The sequence below is a fragment of the Daphnia magna genome, linkage group LG4, assembly GCF_020631705.1.
Source record: "Daphnia magna isolate NIES linkage group LG4, ASM2063170v1.1, whole genome shotgun sequence".
In the NCBI taxonomy this organism is placed as follows: domain Eukaryota; kingdom Metazoa; phylum Arthropoda; class Branchiopoda; order Diplostraca; family Daphniidae; genus Daphnia; species Daphnia magna.
In genome coordinates, this window is record NC_059185.1 from 8,167,491 (window position 1) to 8,185,824 (window position 18,334).

At 40.4% G+C, this 18,334-nt stretch overlaps 1 protein-coding gene across 1 annotated transcript; it reads left to right on the top strand.

The window, feature by feature from the left end:
• The first annotated feature begins 10,401 nt into the window (after window positions 1–10,401).
• LOC123471370 lies at window positions 10,402–11,895 on the top strand. The gene has a single exon (XM_045172606.1). It carries the CDS (start codon window positions 10,402–10,404, stop codon window positions 11,893–11,895), a length of 1,494 nt encoding a protein of 497 aa, XP_045028541.1.
• The last annotated feature ends 6,439 nt before the right edge of the window (window positions 11,896–18,334 follow it).

An 18,334-nucleotide genomic window follows, 5' to 3' on the forward strand; every position in this document is an offset into this window, starting at 1 on the left:
CTGGCACTTTCGTTCAAAAAGAAGGAAGAGTAATTTCTGCATCTGTGAAAAATGAATGTTTAGATATCTGGTCCTTGATATTGTCTTCGTAGGTTGTATTGGTGATTCGTTATAGGATCGTTTCGGATTTGGTTACGGAAAAGGTTGGGTATTGTGTGGTTTGTTTGTTCTTTTGGTTCCCCTTCGTTCCTGCGTGGTTTGATGTTCATCTTCACTGGATTTATCAGCTGCTGCTTCGTTTCGGCCTCGTCGGCGTTGGTGAATTGCTGGTCGTCGTTGGGCTTTATCATTTTCTGGTAGGTTTTGTAGTATTTCTTCTTCCTTAATTGTATCTTGCTTTCTTGGTATGTAAAGTTTGAGACGGTTGGTATGTACGACAGATTTCAGTTTTTTTGTTTTCAGTGTGCTGGATCTCGTCGTTAATATCCCGAGAAGCTTCTTGAAATTTGAAATGGTCCGTTCCATCGATTTATGAATTTTCCTGCTGCTGGTGGCGCCTTCAGTAATACGTACTCACCTATGTTGTATTTAATAATTTTCGTGGTTACGTCGTAGTATTATTTCTGTCTTGTTTGGGATTTGAAGAGATGTTCTCTTGCCAGTTTTTGAGCTTTTCCCATAGCTGTGAATACACCATACTAGTATCTTCATAGGTCTCGTATCTTCTGTTAAACTTGATATCATTGGGCATTATTGGTTCTCGTCCGAGGAATGGTGTTTCTTGAGTTGAAGCTTGTTTTGTTGTGTTGTAAGCAAAGTAACAAACGGAAGGTATTTGTCCCAGTTAGCAGGTTGGTCTGAGACATAACAAGCTAACATGTCACAGAGAGTTCAATTGAACCTCTCAACTAATCCATCAGTTTGTGGATGATAGGCCGTAGTCCTTATTTGTTTGACTTTGAATAGGTTACACACCTCTTGTATCAGACTGGATAGAAAGTTAATTACCTTGGTCTGTTAGAACTACTTCTGGAGATCCATATTTAGTAAATATTTTATTAACTAAAATCTTCGCAATTGTTTGGGCAGTTTGATTTCTCGTTGAAACTGTAAAAACAAACCTACTTGCATAATCTGATATAACTAATATATATCTGTATCCCTTAGCGCTTTCTTGAATTGGGCCCACTATATCCATGGCGATCCTTTCCCATACTCCTTCAACTAAAGGCAAAGGGTGCAATGGTGCTTTACCTTAAACCTACCGCCTTTCTTTTATTACACATCAAACAACTTTTAACGTATTCTATTACGGCGGTACGCATGCATGGCCATATGTACTGTCTTTGAAGTCTAGCCAACGTTTTTCCTACTCCCAAATGTCCCTCCAATATGTGATCGTGATTTTCCTTTAAAATTTGTGGCACCAGTCTTACCGGCGTTACAATTCTTCCTCTGATATCTGCTAATAATCCTTTGTCGTTTATTTTAAATTTATTTTTAACGTCCTGACTTGGATTGGCCTTTGCCATTTCTTTTAATATTATTCGGCAATACTCATCTTTGTGTTGGAGTTCTATCCATTTTTCTGTGTCCTTGGACTGATTACTTTCCGTTTCAAAAATAACTTGTTTTGTTCTAGTTTCCCTGGTTTCGTTTTTTTACTTCTGGTTTCTCTTTTGTACCTGTTGACCTTGTTTCTACTTTCGCTAGCGGCACTATTAGGGTGCGACTAAGTGTGTCAGCATTTTGGTGTGACTTTCCTGGTCGGTACCCAATAATGATGTCAAATTCTTGGATCTTAAGAGCCCATCGAGCTAATCTTCCTGCTGGTTCTGTCTTACTCATTAGCCATTCTAAAGGTCTATGATCTGTAAATACGGTAAACTTACGCCCGTATAAGTACGTCCTAAACACGTCGATGGCGTGGATTATTGCGTATGCCTGTTTCTCTGTGGTTGACTACTTGGCCTCGCGGTCGTTCAGATGTTTAGAGGTATAGGCTATGACGACTTCTACGTCGTCCGATTTACGAAGGTCCTGTCCGTCGGACTCCGCTAAATCCGCTGATTGGGGGTTGAGGTTGTATTTGAGCCAAGACCTTGATCCTATTCCATATCATGAAGCATCCGTGTAGATGATAAATTCTCGAGAAAAAATCCGGATAACCTAGAACAGGTCTAGTGATGAGACATTTATTAATACATTCAAAGGCGTCCCTTTGTTCCTCCCCCATTTCCATTCCGCTGACTTTCTAGTGAGCGCAGTTAGTGGATGGGCTTTATCAGCAAAAAGTCCGAATGAATTTTCTGTAGTACCTGGCTAGACCTAAAAATGAGCTCAATTCTTTTACGTTTTTGGGAGCGGGATATTTAATAATCGCGTCTAATTTATTTGTACTTGGTGTTATTCCTTTCCCGGATACGATGTAACCTAAATAATCTAATTCTTCTTTAAAAAATTCGTACTTCTTTCTTTTCAACTTTAAACCCGCTTGTTTAAGGATTCTAAAAACTGCTTCCAAGTGTGTCACATGATAAGTTATTGAATTACTGAACACTATGATGTCATCTAGGTAAACCAATGCAAATTTGTACAAAACCATTTTCAAGATGTTATTTCATAAAAGATAAAATTTCAATTTTAGTTTGTATGTCGTCTGATACATTGAGTGCTTGTTCTTCTTTTTCAGCAATCTTAGCTATCTGCTTAGTTTTATTATTAAAGTCTAATTGAGTGAAGGATTCTAAATTGCGATAATCTTGTTGTGTAAGATCTTCGTGTTCTCTATCAATTGAGATTAGTGGTATATGGATGCCTGCTTTGCTAAATGTTACGCTATAAATGGGCATGGTATTACTTCCAAATTATGTATTATGTGTTTTCGTATTGGTCAGTTGCAGCTATGGTAACGTCGTTTTCCTGTGGGGATCCACGTTTCGTATAAGTACATTTTAATTCTGACAGAGCTTCTGATAATTTTTGCTCAAGTAGTTGGATTTTATCGTCTTGTTGTTTTTCGTGATGCGTTATCCCTGCTATAACAGCTGACATCTCCTTGTCGTCTGTAGCTTCTTTTGTGTGTAGATTTTTTCAGAAATGAAAAGTGGTTTACATAATGCGTCAAAGTCTTCTGTGTTTTCTGGCATTCGTAGATAAAGTTCTGCTTTTATAGTTTGGTAGTAATCCTTGTAGTAGGATTTTGCTTTTTCTGTGATCCCTCATCTTTTTCACTTTGTTTAGTAATTGTCCTTCAATAATAGTTTGGTTATGGTCAGCCCTTTCTTCTTTACCAGCGATGGTATCGTAAAGATTATTTAACCTTGACACAAAAGCTCTGCAGTTTTCTTCCGGTTTTTGAGTTAATTTTGAAAGTTTTTTCTCCAGCGTAGCTAAGTCGTAGGTGTCTTGAAATCTTGTTATTATTGCTTCTTTCCAATCCTGGTAATTTAGATCATCGCCTTCTTCCTCAGCGTAGTTTTCATGCCATTCGAAGGCTTCGCCTTTCAATCGGTCAGAGAAGAAACGTATCTTTTGATTGTCGTCCCATTCGTTGTTTCGTGCTACGTGTTCGGCACCACGTAGCCACTCTAATATTAGTTTATCAGTGATTTTTCCTTTAAAAATTGGGATTGCCTTTTTGTCTTCTCTGGAGAATAGCTCTCCTAGGGCCTTCACTATTGGCTGAGTGAAGTACCTGTTCACTTTCTTTGCGTCTTCGTCGTCCTGCTCAGTTGCTGGAATATCGTCATCCTTGGGATTTTTCTTGGAGGTATTCACGAACGTTTTTCCGAAGTGTCCTCGTCGTCGTGTGTTGTACGCCCATGTCGACCTTCTTTTTAGTTGTTGATTTTCTTGTTCCAAATAGATGATTGTTTTGTTTAAGTGTTCTATTTGTGTTTTGAAGTTTTCTATTGTTTTGTTCAAAATCGTTTGTTGGTTCTATTTCCAGCTCTTAGTGGAGTGATTTGTCTCCACTGTCTGTCGGCAAAGGTCAGTTCGTTTATATCTCCCACTAGTTTGGTTATTTCTCCTGGTTCGTCCTCGTCTAGCCTTGAGTCGTTGGAGTATTCAGTCTCGATGAATTTAACTTGAAGTTTTTGTATTCTTTCACCCGGTTTTCAAGAAATGTTATTTGATTTTCTTGTCCTCGTACCCGATCTTGTAGTTCTTGAAGGTCTTTTTCAAGGTTTTTGTTCTTCAAAGTAAAATCTAGCAAGTTTTTCTTTAAATTGATTTTCTCTGTTGAAGCCTGGTCGAGTCTGTCTGCCAAAACTTTTAACTCTTTCTGGAGGGTTTTATCTGGTTTTCTGCAGTGCTGAGTTTCTGGATTAGTCTGGTCTTCTCACCTTCAAGTTTTTTTATTATTTCTTTCCCTTCGGTCTCGACAGCTGCGTTGTTTTCCTCTCTTCTTTTGAGAAGATTCTGCAATTGGCTCTCGGTTGCTAAGGTGGCTTCAAGGTTTTGTTCTAGGTCGGCGATTCGGGAATTGGCTTTTTCAAGGGAGTTTTTCAGAGCATCGTTGTTTTCTTGAAGTTGCTCTAACGAACTGCTTAAAGTGTATTTGGAACTTTTGCCTTCTTTTTGTTACTCTCCAATTGTTTTTGCGCGTTTGAAAGTTCAAATTTTAGCGTAGATATCTGCTTTTTGTCTTCAATTAGTGCGATTACTGACTCTTTCTGCAATACACTGATGGTACCGAACAAAAATTCTTTTTCCTTTCCGTGCAATGTGTGTAGCTGTTGGAGTAAACTATCGAGTGTTCTGGTATTCCCACCTTGTGCGACTTTATCGTCTTTGAGTGTTTTAGTAGCATTTGCAATGGTTTCTGCCGTTACACCATCTGTTACTTTTAAAGTTTGTTCTAGAATGTAATAAGTGTAAAAATGCAGCGAATTTTGCGTCGCCTGACTTGCTTCTTGTTTCTGTGTTTGTAACTGTTGGATATTTTCAGTTGTTGAGATTTTCTGCTATGATTTACTTCTTTCTAAGTCTTGCTTAAATTCTAAGTCTATTAAAGTCTTCAAATGGTCCAAAAATTGTTCTCGATGTTGACTTAGGTTTGGGTCTTGGTCGGTTAAATCAGATTCTTGTAGTACGGGGTATAAAGGTAGTAGTGTGTTCTCGTTGAAAGAAGTCTTTTTACAGGTGAATCAAACGGCATTCGCTTACCTCGATGATGTTCCGATGTCGGTTGCTTGAGACTTGCTTGGTGATAGGAGCGTAGAACACTTGCAGCTGGCGAATGAAGCACAGATCAGAAACTTTTCTTTAAGAGCCTCGTTGTTATTCTTGCAGTCTCGTTGGGACCTCCAAATGTAATAGTTTCTAGACTGTGTATTTGCCAGTAAACTAACTCTACTTAAGACGATACAACCATGCACATATATACCAAAAGATTGAAGGTTAAGAAGTGAGGGGTTTACCATAACTTTTACTTTTATCATAAACTATTATCCTCAGGGAAGGTTGCATTCGTGACGACCTTCTTGCTATGTGTGGCTGCTCTGTCTGGGAGGAGTTGCTGCGGTCTATTACAGTAGTATAAGCAAGGATGACTCTCCTGTCGTTTAATGGTACCTCTTGAATTTTCGTTTGATGCACAGTTTAGATCTTAATAAAAGTCATGATATTTTTATTCAAAACCAATAAAAAGTACTGAACGTTGTGTGTTTTATTCCACTGATTCATAAAATGACAGTGATTTTCGGTTTGAAGGGTAAACATAAATATAAATCAACAAAAACAAGTTTCCGTTGGTAGTATAAGCATGTATGACTCTCCTGTCCTGTAATAGCACCTCTTTAATTTTCATTTATGCACAGTTTAAAATCTTAAATTAAGTCGTGATATTTTTATTCAAAACCAATAACAAGTACTGAACATTGGGTGTTTTATTCCACTGATTCATAAAATGACAGTGATTTTCGGGTTGAAGGGGTAAACAAAAATATAAATCAACTACAACAAGTTTCCGTTTGTAGTATAAGCCAGGATGACTCTCCTGTCGTGTAATGGTACCTCTTGAATTTTCGTTTTATGCACAGTTTCGATCTTAAATTAAGTAATGATATTTTTATTCAAAACCAATTACAAGTAATGAATATTGTGTGTTTTATTCTACTGATTCATAAAATGACAGCGATTTTCGGTTTAAATGGTAAACGTAAATATAAAACAACAAAAACAAGTTTCCGTTGGTAGTATAAGCAAGGATGACTCTCCTGTCGTGTAATGGTACCTCTGGAATTTTCGTTTTATGCGCAGTTTAGATCTTAAATTAAGTCATGGTATTTTTATTCCAAACCAATAACAAGTACTGAACATTGTGTGTTTTATTACACTGATTCATAAAATGACAGTGATTTTCGGGTTGAAGGGTAACCATAAATATAAATCAACAAAAACAAGTTTTCGTTTGTGGTATAAGCAAGGATGACTCATGTCGTGTAATGGTACCTCTTGAATTTCGTTTTACGCACAGTTTAGATCTAAAATTTAGTCATGATATTTTTATTCAAAACCAATAACAAGTACTGAACATTGTGTGTTTTATTCCATTGATTCAAAAAATGACAGTGATATTTGGGTTGAAGGGTAAACATAAAAATAAATAAACAAAAACAAGTTTCCGTTCGTAATATAAGCAAACATGACTGTAATGGTGTCATATAATGGTACCTCTTGAATTTTCTTTTTATGCGCAGTTTAGATCTTAAATTAAGTCATGGTATTTTTATTCAAAACCAATAACAAGTACTGAACATTGTGTGTTTTATTACACTGATTCATAAAATGACAGTGATTTTCGGGTTGAAGGGTAAATATAAATATAAATCAACAAAAAAAGTTTCCGTTTGTAGTATAGGGCAAAGATAACTGTAATGGAGTCATGTAATGATACCTCTTGAATTTTCATTTTATGCACAGTTTAGATCTGAAATTAAGTCATAATATTTTTATTCAAAACAAATAACGAGTACTGAACATTGTGTGTTCTATTCCACTGATTCATAAAATGACAGTGATTTTCGGGTTGAAGGATAAACATGAATATAAATCTACAAAAACAAGTTTCCGTTTGTAGTATAAGCAAGGATGACTCTCCTGTCGTGTAATGGTACCTCTTGAATTTTCGTTTTATGCACAGTTTAGATCTTAAATTAAGTCATGATATTTTTATTCAAAACCAATAACAAGTACTGAACATTGTTTGTTTTGATTCATAAAATGACAGTGATTTTCGGGTTGAAGGGTAAACATAAATATCAATCAACAAAACCAAGTTTCCGTTTGTAGTACAAGCAAGGATGTCTCTTCTGTCGTGTAATGGTATCTCTTGAATTTTCTTTTTATGCACAGTTTAGATCTTAAATTAAGTCATGATATTTTTATTCAAAACCAATAACAAGTACTGAACATTGTGTGTTTTATTCCACTGATGCATAAAATGACAGTGATTTCCGGATTGAAGGGTAAACCTAAATATATATTAACAAAAATAAGTTTCCGTTTGTAGTATAAGCAAAGATGACTCTCCTGTCATCTAATGGAACCTCTTGAATTTTAGTTTCATGCAGAGTTTAGATCTTAAATTAAATCACGACATTTTAATTTAAAAACAATAACAAGTACTAAAAATTGTGTGTTTTTTTTTCAACTGATTCATAAAATGACAGTGATTTTCGGGTTGAAGGGCAAACATAAATATAAATCAACAAAAACAAATTTCCGTTTTAGTATCAGGAAGGATGACTCTCCTGTCGTGTAATGGTACCTCTTGAATTTTCGTTTTATGCACAGTTTAGATCTGAAATTAAGTCATGATATTTTTATTCAAAACCAATAACAAGTACTGAACATTGTGTGTTTTATTCCACTGATTCATAAAATGACAGTGATTTTCGGGTTTAAGGGTAAACATTAAAATCAATCAACAAAAACAAGTTTCCGTTTGTAGTATAAGCAAGGATGTCTCTTCTGTCGTGTAATGGTACCTCTTGAATTTTCGTTTTATGCACAGTTTAGATCTTAAATTAAGTCATAATATTTTTAATCAAATCCAATACCAAGTACTGAACATTGTGTGTTTTATTCCACTGATTCATAAAATGACGGTGATTTTTCGGTTTAGGAGAAGACATAAATATAAATCAACAAAAACAAGTTTCCGTTTGTAGTATAAGCAAGGATGACTCTCCTGTCGTGTAATAGTACTTTTAAAATTTTCGTTTTATGCACAGTTTAGATCGTAAATTAAGTCATGATATTTTAGCAGATAAGTAGCATTGCCCCGCAATACGAAGAAAACCCCGTAAGATTGCAACTACGAAGACAAGACGAAGCTGCAATAAACGCCTCATCCTAGTATTGATAAGAGTAGCTATCTTAGAAGTAATCTAGAATTAATCTATGAGTCATTTTAAAGTCGTTAAAGTCATTCCCATCTTAGAGCAGTATAAGTAGCGGGGTAAAACACAGAAAGGCTCTCTTAGAATTGTGATCTTGATTCGGGTGTATCTCTGTCGATCGTTTGATGCGCTGAAATCAGTTTCCCTTGTTTGTGTTGTAATTGGTGAATTGGGTTATTAGAATAAACGGGCTTAATTTGGAATCCTCGATACATGGTGGAGATGCAGGGTAGACCTTCCTGGTGAAACAAGGTAAATGCCAATTTGTAAGACTAAGAAAGAGTTATCGGTAATTTTGTAGTTACAAGAAATTAGGAGTCAGGTACTGTTGAGAGGTCCTTGGGAACTGTGACCAGCGGGTACGTTTACCTTAAATTGCTCGGGCATAGGAACACAGTCCTGACCAAATTTCTTTGTCTACAAATTTTTACGTAGATGACGAATAGTCGAGGTCTTGTTGGCTTTCATCAGGTTAAATTGGGTCTACTAAGAAGCCCGTTGACGTTGAAATTTGAGAGTAGTAGATGAATACCGAGCAACGTCGACAGAGCAAGCGAATTCAGGGGATAGAGGCGTCGCTCGTGAGTGAGATTGGGGAACGCAATCAGGAAACCAAATGAAGTTGGGGCAAGACTAAAGGTCCCGACAAAAGATTACGCAGACGTAGAGACTCAGGAATTCCAGGCGATCGATCATTCAGATCCGAACCACGGAGCTGAATCTTTGAACCCGATCAGAAGCGCAGATAGAAAAACAAATCCCTCGTGCAAGTACCGGGAGCTGTTGCGTCAGCAGAAACCGAGGGATAGTGGCTTTGCAGAACAGTCGGTTGTCGATATAGATGACCCTTACGAGGAGGCAGAGGGAGAAATAGACGGCAAGCCACCGGTGGACCGGAATCAGCGGGTGAAGAAAGAGGAGGCGAAGATCGGGAGAATCTAGGCTCAGAAAATTGGCGAAGCCTGCCCGATCCATCAGGAGAGTCGTCGATTGTAGACAAAGCCGAAGAAAGTGAATCCGAAGAAAGCGAATCCGAATACGAGGCTTTACTCAATCCACGCTGACCGCAAGCAGCAACGCCAGTAGCAATGGCACAACGACCACCTCCACCCCAGTTAAAGTATCAAGCCCATCCGATATTTTACGGAAGACACGATGAGGACGCAGTGGATTGGTTAGAACGGTACGAGAGTACCGCGCTGTACAACCGATGGGGAGCAGAAGGAGAAAAGAGAAAACTTTGGAATGCATCTGGATGGGACTGCTCGGAAATTGTTCCTCTGCGCTGGAGCACCTACTGTTTGGGAAGACATACCCGCAGTCGTCGCAGCCCCAGGGATAGCAGCCGTACCAGTCGTAGTAGGGTTGCGAACTAAGTTCCTCAGGGAATTTCAACCGCAACACTACAGCCGGTATCAAGAAGCAAAGCTACGCCAAAGGAAGCAGGCGATCAACGAGACGGGCATAGAATACTTCTACGACATAATAGACTTATGTCGAAGAGTCGACCCTCGGATGTCCGAAGAAGCCAAAATTGACTATCTGTTTCGGGGGCTGAAACCAACACTGGTGGAGAAAATTTGGGTCACCAGCCCTACGACGACCGCCGATTTTTTGGCAGCACTGAAGCTCCACAAGGAAGCGACAGAGCTAGCCAATCGACCTGATTGGGCAGTAAGCGTCCTAGGTCCTGAAAGAGATAAGCTTCCAATGAGGCCAGAACAAAAGGAGGACCTAAGATTAAGAGATTTGGTCCTTGAATTGAAAGCAGAAACCGCAGACATGAAACGAGCCTCGAGGCCTCCAATACCATGGGTAGGGAAAAGAGAAACCAAGGCCATCAATAACTACCGACGGTAGGCCAATCTGCCACACTTGCGGGAGGGCGGGGAAAATTGCACGCTACTGCGAAGCCCGACGGAGGTCTGAAAATGGAAGGCAAGCAGTTTCCTGGAGAAACCAGCCCAGAAATGCTACAGGAGAAGGTGGGAGAGACGAAAGAAGAAATGATCGAGTGGAAGAACGCGGAAATAGGCAACCGACAGTGGGAATGGTTTCCACAGATGAAGATGATGTTAATGAGTCAACCATTCTCCTCATTGATTCATCGCGTCTCATCACTGAGGACGTAATCTGTCAAGGCGTAAGGGTCAGCGCGGTTATTGACACGATTGCAGTGGTATCAGTCGCCTCACCTAGCCTACAAGAGAAACTGCAAATTCGACAAACCAGATGGGATGGACCATCCGTGTTGATGGTGAACGGCCAGAAAATACCTCCGCTAGGCGCCCTTGAATTAGACATCGAACACCGAGGTATGAAGGCTAAAGGAAAGGTGATACTGCTGGAAATGAATGGAATTGAATTGTTACTTGGTAACGATTTCTTAAGCCAGTTCAAACGCTTTCAAATCAACTACGACGATAAAGAGGCAGAGCTTTTGCTGGGTGAATTACCAGTTAATGCTATCACGGACCAAGTCACTAACTCGTCGTACAAGCTAGTAACAAAGACGGGTAGGCTACTACCTCCAAGAGCTATCGTCCCAGTAGAGATCGAGCCTACTACCCTAGAAGAAGGCACCTGGATGATCGAGCCATCAGAGAACCTGGTTCGCGCAAAAGGCATTACCACTGGGAAAGTCTTAGTGCCCACCACTCACCCATTAGGACACTTGCTGATGGTAAATTTAACAAACCGTCAAACCTACTTACGGGAGGGGACCGTCTTGGGCCAGATCGAGGCCTTAGACTCTTCGATAGTTACCGTCAATGAAGGAGAACCAAGAATTCAAAGAGAAGAGGTGGCAGCTGAAAACACAGAAGTGTCGGCCGTAAGTGAGGAGGTACCAGCTCCAGCCTCTTCGCGAGAAATCTGCCGTCTCCCACGACAAGCAATTCACGCTCAGATCGCAGAGGGCCTATCCCATCTTGATACCGAAAACTTGGTAGACCTTCTTCAGGAGTTCAGCTCTTGCTTTGCGCAAAAAGACAGTGAGCTTGGAATCTGCAAGGTGGCAGAGCATCAAATCAACACTGGCCTGGCCTCGCCAGTGCATCAAACCCCTTACAAGAGCGCGTGGAAGGAGAGAACTATTGTTCAGCAACAAGTAGACGAAATGTTGGAGAAAGGGGTGGTCGAGCCATCAAACAGTCCTTGGGCATCGCCAGTTGTCTTGGTGAAAAAGAAGGACGGTAGCTGGCGATTCTGTGTTGATTATCGTCGACTAAATACCATTTCTGTTAAAGACGTTTACCCTTTACCAAGGATCGAAGAGACGTTATCCCGGATGGACAACGCCTGTATTTTCTCTGCAATGGATTTAGAAAGCGGGTACTGGCAAGTACCGATGCACAACGACGCGAAGGCTAAAACGGCATTTGTGACTCCTGGCGGCCTATACCAATTCCTGGTAATGCCATTTGGATTAGCATCTGCCCCCGGAACGTTCCAGAGGATGATGAATCTAGTTTTGGCGGGACTTAGATGGACCATCTGTCTCGTCTATCTTGATGACATCATCGTCTACGCAGCAGGGAGTTGACGAACACCTTAAGCGAGTACGACAAGTACTTACTGCGTTACAAGACGCTGGACTAAAAATCAAGCTAGTGAAGTGTAAATTTGGAGCTCGTGAAGTATAGGCTCTAGGCCACGTGATTAGTGGCGAAGGTATCAGTCCTGATCCTGAGAAAATTTGGGCTGTGGAAAACTTTCCATCTCCCCAAACATTGGCAAAACCTAGCGATCAACTTAAATGTGTGACGAGTTTCGTAGGCATATGTTCCTACTATAGGCGGTTTATCCCTCAATTTGCACAATCCGCAAAACCATTGACGGATTTATTCAAGAAAGGGGGTGTTTCGTGTGGGAAACCCCCAAGAATCCAGTTTCAAAACACTAAAGCAGGCATTGGTGAGAACAGCTACGTTAGCTTACCAAGACTTTTCCATGCCTTTTGAAATACACCCTGACGCGTGCGACTATGGCTTAGGAGCCGTGCTGTTACAACAAGTCGACAATGTTGAAAGACCTATTGCTTATGCAAGCCGCCTCATGACCAAAAGCGAAACAAACTACTCTATCACGGGGAAAGAATGTCTCGCTCTGGTGTGGGCCGTGAAAAATTTCGTAGCTACATGTGGGGGATGGAGACTCTTATCGTAACAGAATATCACGCCTTATGCTGGTTGTTGACCAAAAAGATTTAGCAGGCCGTCTGGCACGTTGGAGTCTCCAACTACAACAATTTATGCTACGGATTGCTCACCGAAATGGAAGGTTGCACTTGGATGCAGACGCCTTTTCACGATACCCAGTGGGCAAGGCAGTGGAGTTAGACGACGAATTACACTGTATGTTAGCTGCTCTAAGTGTAGACTCCGATAGCAAGAACGAGTTGCGGCGTGGGCAAGAAGAAGAGTGGGGACCCATCATTACAAGTCTAGAAAAAGGGAGACCGCTCAACCAGTATCGTTTGAAGGAAAGACTTCTATTCCATGCAAAAATCGTCGAAGACGGCTACTTATTGAGGCTGTGCGTGCCACAGTCCTTCAAAGAAGAAATTATGCGCTCGTGCCATTATGACATCACGGTTGGTCATCTAGGCGCAACGCTTACCCTAGCAAAGGTGCAAGCCCGATACTTCTGGATAGAAATGAACGAAGGTGTGCGAAAATTTGTTCGCGAGTGTAGAGAGTGTCAGTCTCGTAAACCAGTGTACCAACGCCCCCTGGATTTATGGAGATCAACCAAACCGAGCGACCTTTTTGAAAGACTGGGAATGGACATTCTTGGTCCATTTCCGCTCTCAAGAAATGGAAATAAACACATAGTCGTCGCAGTGGACTATGTGACAAAATGGGCCGAAACTCGGGCATTACCAACTGCAGACGCAGCCGAAATAGCCAACTTCCTTGTTAAGTGTGTATTGCTACGGCATGGGGCTCCACGCCAGCTGACAACTGTCAAGGGACGTTGTTTTACTGCGGAAGTTACGCAAAAAGTACTACAAGCTCTGCAGACCAACCATCGTACCACCACAGCATATAGACCCCAAGCAAACGGTCTGGTAGAGTGCCTTAATCACACGTTGGCGGATATGCTATCGATGTATGTGAGCTCTGATCATCGGGACTGGAATGAATCATTGCCCTTTGTAACGTTCGCTTACAACACAAGTCGACAAGAGACTACGGGAAGAACTCCATTTTATCTCGTATATGGGAGAGAAGTAGTTCTCCCCATTGATGTTGCCGTGAATGCAGACCCGAATCCCATACCCCCTACAGACCGAGACCCATCTGAGTGGATGCTAGAACGACTCCAACAAGCACGGCTTGAGGTACAGTCACGTGCTGCCGCTGTACATCGAAAACAAAAAGAGCTCTACGACGAGGGGAGAAGAGAAGCTCCAACGTACCGACCAGGAACGAAAGTCCTCATTTATAAGCCTATCAGAAAAGTGGGAAGGTCCGAAAAACTCCTACATCGCTGGCTTGGCACGTACACCGTGGTACGTCAAACCACACCAAGCGACTACGAGCTGCAACTTGGCTGATCAGTCCGAACGGAGATCGTACACATTGTGCGAATGAAGCCATTCGTTGACCTCGTAAGCACAACGACGCATAGCCAAGGCCAAAACAATTCGACTGAAGACCCTCCATTGGAATCAACACGACCGGCGGTACGTGATACTCCCTTGCAGTCGAACTCAACAGTAGCAGAAAGCTCGCCGACAAAAGAGAACCAGCCAACGGGAACCAGGCCTCGCCGGAACATGGAAGTGGCCAGGGAAGTGCCTAGTGTGCCGCCGACTACCCAACAAACGCAGCATACGGTCGCAACCGCGGCTTGAACGTGAAGAGAAGGTCTACGTAGATCCGCCAGAATAAAATCGCAACGGAATACGTTTCTACTAGCCTTTCCCTTCCTGCTGTTTCTAAGTGTAATGAGTGGGCCAACACTGGCCGAAAGCAAAGAAATCTTCGCCTACCAGGGTGTAATCTTCAAATCTGAGGGCGAAGTGGCCTTTTCAGATTCGGAATGGGAAGTCGTCACAGATCTCACTTTTGATCCAGTAGACGAAATCATAAAAGTGCTTTACGATTTGTTAGACGAAAAAAGAAGCACCATGCCTTATCAGTATGACGGACATGAGGACAAATTTAAAAAAGCACTGCAGAACTAAGTGGAACTCAGAGCACAGTCAAAATTAGAAAAGACCAGAAAAAGTCAACAACGGCTCAACGAACTAAAGGCTGCAGTAAATCTGGAAGGGACCCGAACAAAAAGAGCTCTCGTCGATGGGGGCGGAAAAATCCTTTATTGGCTTTTTGGAGGATCCACTCAAGAGGATCTTGAGCATGTTAACAATCGCGTGGAAAAATTGTCAACAGAAACAACGTCGATCGTGCATGCACTAGAAGTGCATGCTTCCCTCATCAACGAGACCCTTTGGCAAACACAGGCCGTCGCCGACGCCGTCATCGAATTGCAGACCGCATTTACCAAAGTTGAAAACGGAGCCATGAAGATAGATAAAAAAATCGGTGGAATAACGCACGAAATCGAGAGACAAAGATTAGCGAACGTGAAAGTCGAAGATTTTGTTCGACACATCGAATCCGCCATCGCATGGATAGACGAAACAATCGAAAATTTCGCCATTGGTTTGGCTACAATGGCAATGGAACGACTACCGCCAACCCTCTTTCCACCACTACAAGTACAGGTAGTGCTGAGAGAAATAAAGGGAATTTTACCGGCAGGATGGTCGTTAAGCCCATCAGTACAAACGGGCGACACATGGAAAGTTTACAAAGAGGCAAAAGTAATCGTAGCAGCAGTGAATAATGGTTTGAGAATTTTTATTCACCTTCCAGTATTTGAATTTCCATTAAGCTTTACACTATACGAAGTAATTAGCTTACCTCGTCCTGTAAATAACTCAACGCAAGGCGCACAATTTCAACCGCTTCCTCCGTTTCTAGCAGTAGCAAACGATCGTCAAGCGTTTGTTGAACTGACGTCATCCGACTCGTCTAGTTGTTTGGCATCTGCGACATCAATTTGTCCGATAAGTCGGGCGATAAACAGAAAACATCGGGAGTCTAGCTGCGCCATGGCTCTATTCCTGAAAGATGAAAAGAGAAGCCGCACACAATGCTCCACTCAGTTATCCAAATGGGCGGGCCAACAAACGGTGTATTTAGGACACCGTAGATGGGGATACTCAACAGAACAGGAAGCAACAATCACAATCACTTGTCCAAATGGCAGAGGGAAAACCAGCACCGTGATCAAGCGAGAGCCGTTCGACGTATTTGAAGTACCTATGTCATGTACAGCTCATACGGATGACTGGATTTTCCAGACGAGCTTCAAGAAAAACATTGGGCATTCGTTAAGCAACACATCACTCCCCTCATTGGCCGAGCTAGAAGAAGTAGGCCAAGATCTACAAGAGACCGAAAATAGCGAGATTATTCCTACTACCATACCAAAATGGAAAAACAAAGTGCCGTTATCGCGCCCTACGATCCAGAATCGTATGTCACTTATGGGAAAGCATCTGCGCATCATAGAGGAAGAAGAAAAAACAAGACCGGGAACAGATCACCTCGAGGCTGTTCGTTACCCTTCCGAAATTATTGCAGCCGTGGCCGTACTGTTTTTCAGCCTAATCTTGATAATAATTTTTCTTAGACGTCAAAATCAAGCTTTGTTATCAGATCTTGCTCAACGAGTAGCCGAGCTGGAAAAACGAATGGCATCGCATGAATTGGAAGTAGAAGAGCACGTATAAGCCATGACTTAGCATCGCTTTCTGAAGAAACCTTATTCTTCTCCAATTTTCTTTATCTATCGTTTCCCTTTCGTATTATCCTAATATGTTTTCTCCTTCTTTCCTCCGCTTAGCTGATAAAGAATTATCATGGGTAAAGACATTCACATGACATGGAAAGAAATGTTATTTTTGCGTAATATTAGTTTGTACCGTGCGGATAGATTTCGTCTCACAACGTCTGCTTATCCTTGTTTTAACTCTCTGTTTTTGTGTTTGACATTGTCGAAAATGATTATAGTTAGGTTTTGCTGTTTTTTTTTGGGGGGGTAACTCGCGCAGGCGGTGCGATCGGGAAGAATCGCAGGCTGAGAGGGGGATGTAGCGGATAAGTAGCCTTGCCCCGCAATACAAAGAAAAACCCGTAAGATTGCACCTACGATCGCAAGACGAATCTGTAATAAACGCCTCATCCTAGTATTGATAAGAGTAGCTATCTTAGAAGTAATCTAGAAGTCATCTAGGAGTCATTTTAAAGTCGTTAAAGTCATTCCCATCTTAGAGAAATATAAGTAGCGGGGTAAAACACAGAAAGTCTCTCTTAGAATTGTGATCTTGATTCGGGTGTATCTCTGTCGATCGTTTGATGTTGTGCTGAAATCAGTTTCCCTTGTTTGTGTTGTAATTGGTGAATTGGGTTATTAGAATAAACGGGCTTAGTTTGGAATCCTCGTTGCAATATTTTGATTCAAAACCAATAACAAGTACTAAACATTGTGTGTTTTATTCCACTGATTCATAAAATGACAGTGATTTTCGGGTTGAATGGTTAACATAAATATAAATCAACAAAAACAAGTTTCCATTTGTAGTAAAAGCAAGGATGACTCTCCTGTCGTGTAATGGTACCTCTTGAATTTTTGTTTTATGTTCATTTTAGATCTTAAATTAAGTCATGATATTTTTATTCAAAACCAATAACAAGTACTGAACATTGTGTGTTTTATTCCACTGATTAATAAAATGACAGTGATTTTCGGGTTTAAGTGTAAACATAAATAAAGATCAACAAAAACAAGTTATCGTTTGTAGTATAAGCAAGGATGACTCTCCTGTCGTGTAATGGTACCTCTTGAATTTACTTCTACTACAAAGGCAAACTTGTTTTTGTTGATTTATGTTTATGTTTACCCTTCAAGCCGAAAATCACTGTCATTTTATGAATCAGTGGAATAAAATACACAATGTTTAGTACTTGTTATTGGTTTTGAATAAAAATATCATGACTTAATTTAAGATCTAAACTGTGCACAAAACGAAAATTCAAAAGGTACCATTACACGACAGGAGAGTCATACTTGCTTATACTACAAACGGAAACTTTTTTTTGTTGATTTATATTTATGTTTACCCTTCAACCCGGAAATCACTTTCATTTTATGAATCAGTGGAATAAAACACACAGTGTTAGTACTTGTTATTGGTTTTGAATAAAAATATCATGACTTACTTTAAGTTCTAAACTGTGCATCAGACGAAATTCAAGAGGTACCATTACACGACAGGAGAGTCATCCTTGCTTATACTACAAATGGAAACTTATTTTTGTTGATTTACATTTATGTTTACCCTTCAACCCGGAAATCACTGTCTTTTTATGAATCAGTGGAATAAAACACACAATGTTCAGTACTTGTTATTGGTTTTGAATAAAAATATCATGACTTAATTTAAGATCTAAGCTGTGCATAAAACAAAAATTCAAGAGGTACCATTACACGACAGGAGAGTCAATCTTACTTCTACTACAAACGCAAACTTGTTTTTGTTGATTTATATTTATGTTTACCCTTCAACCCGAAAATCACTGTCATTTTATGAATCAATGGAATAAAACACACAATGTTCAGTACTTGTTATTGGTTTTCAATAAAAATATCATGACTTAATTTAAGATCTAAACTGTGCATAAAAAGAAAATTCAAGAGGTACCATTACAAGACAGGAGATTTATCTTTGCTTATACAACAAACGGAAAATTGTTTTTGTTGATTTATATTTATGTTTATTATTGAACCCAAAAATCACTGTCATTTTATAAATCAGTGAAATAAAACACACAATGTTCAGTACTTGTTATTGGTTTTGAATAAAATTATCATGACTTAATTTAAGATCTAAACTGTGCATAAAA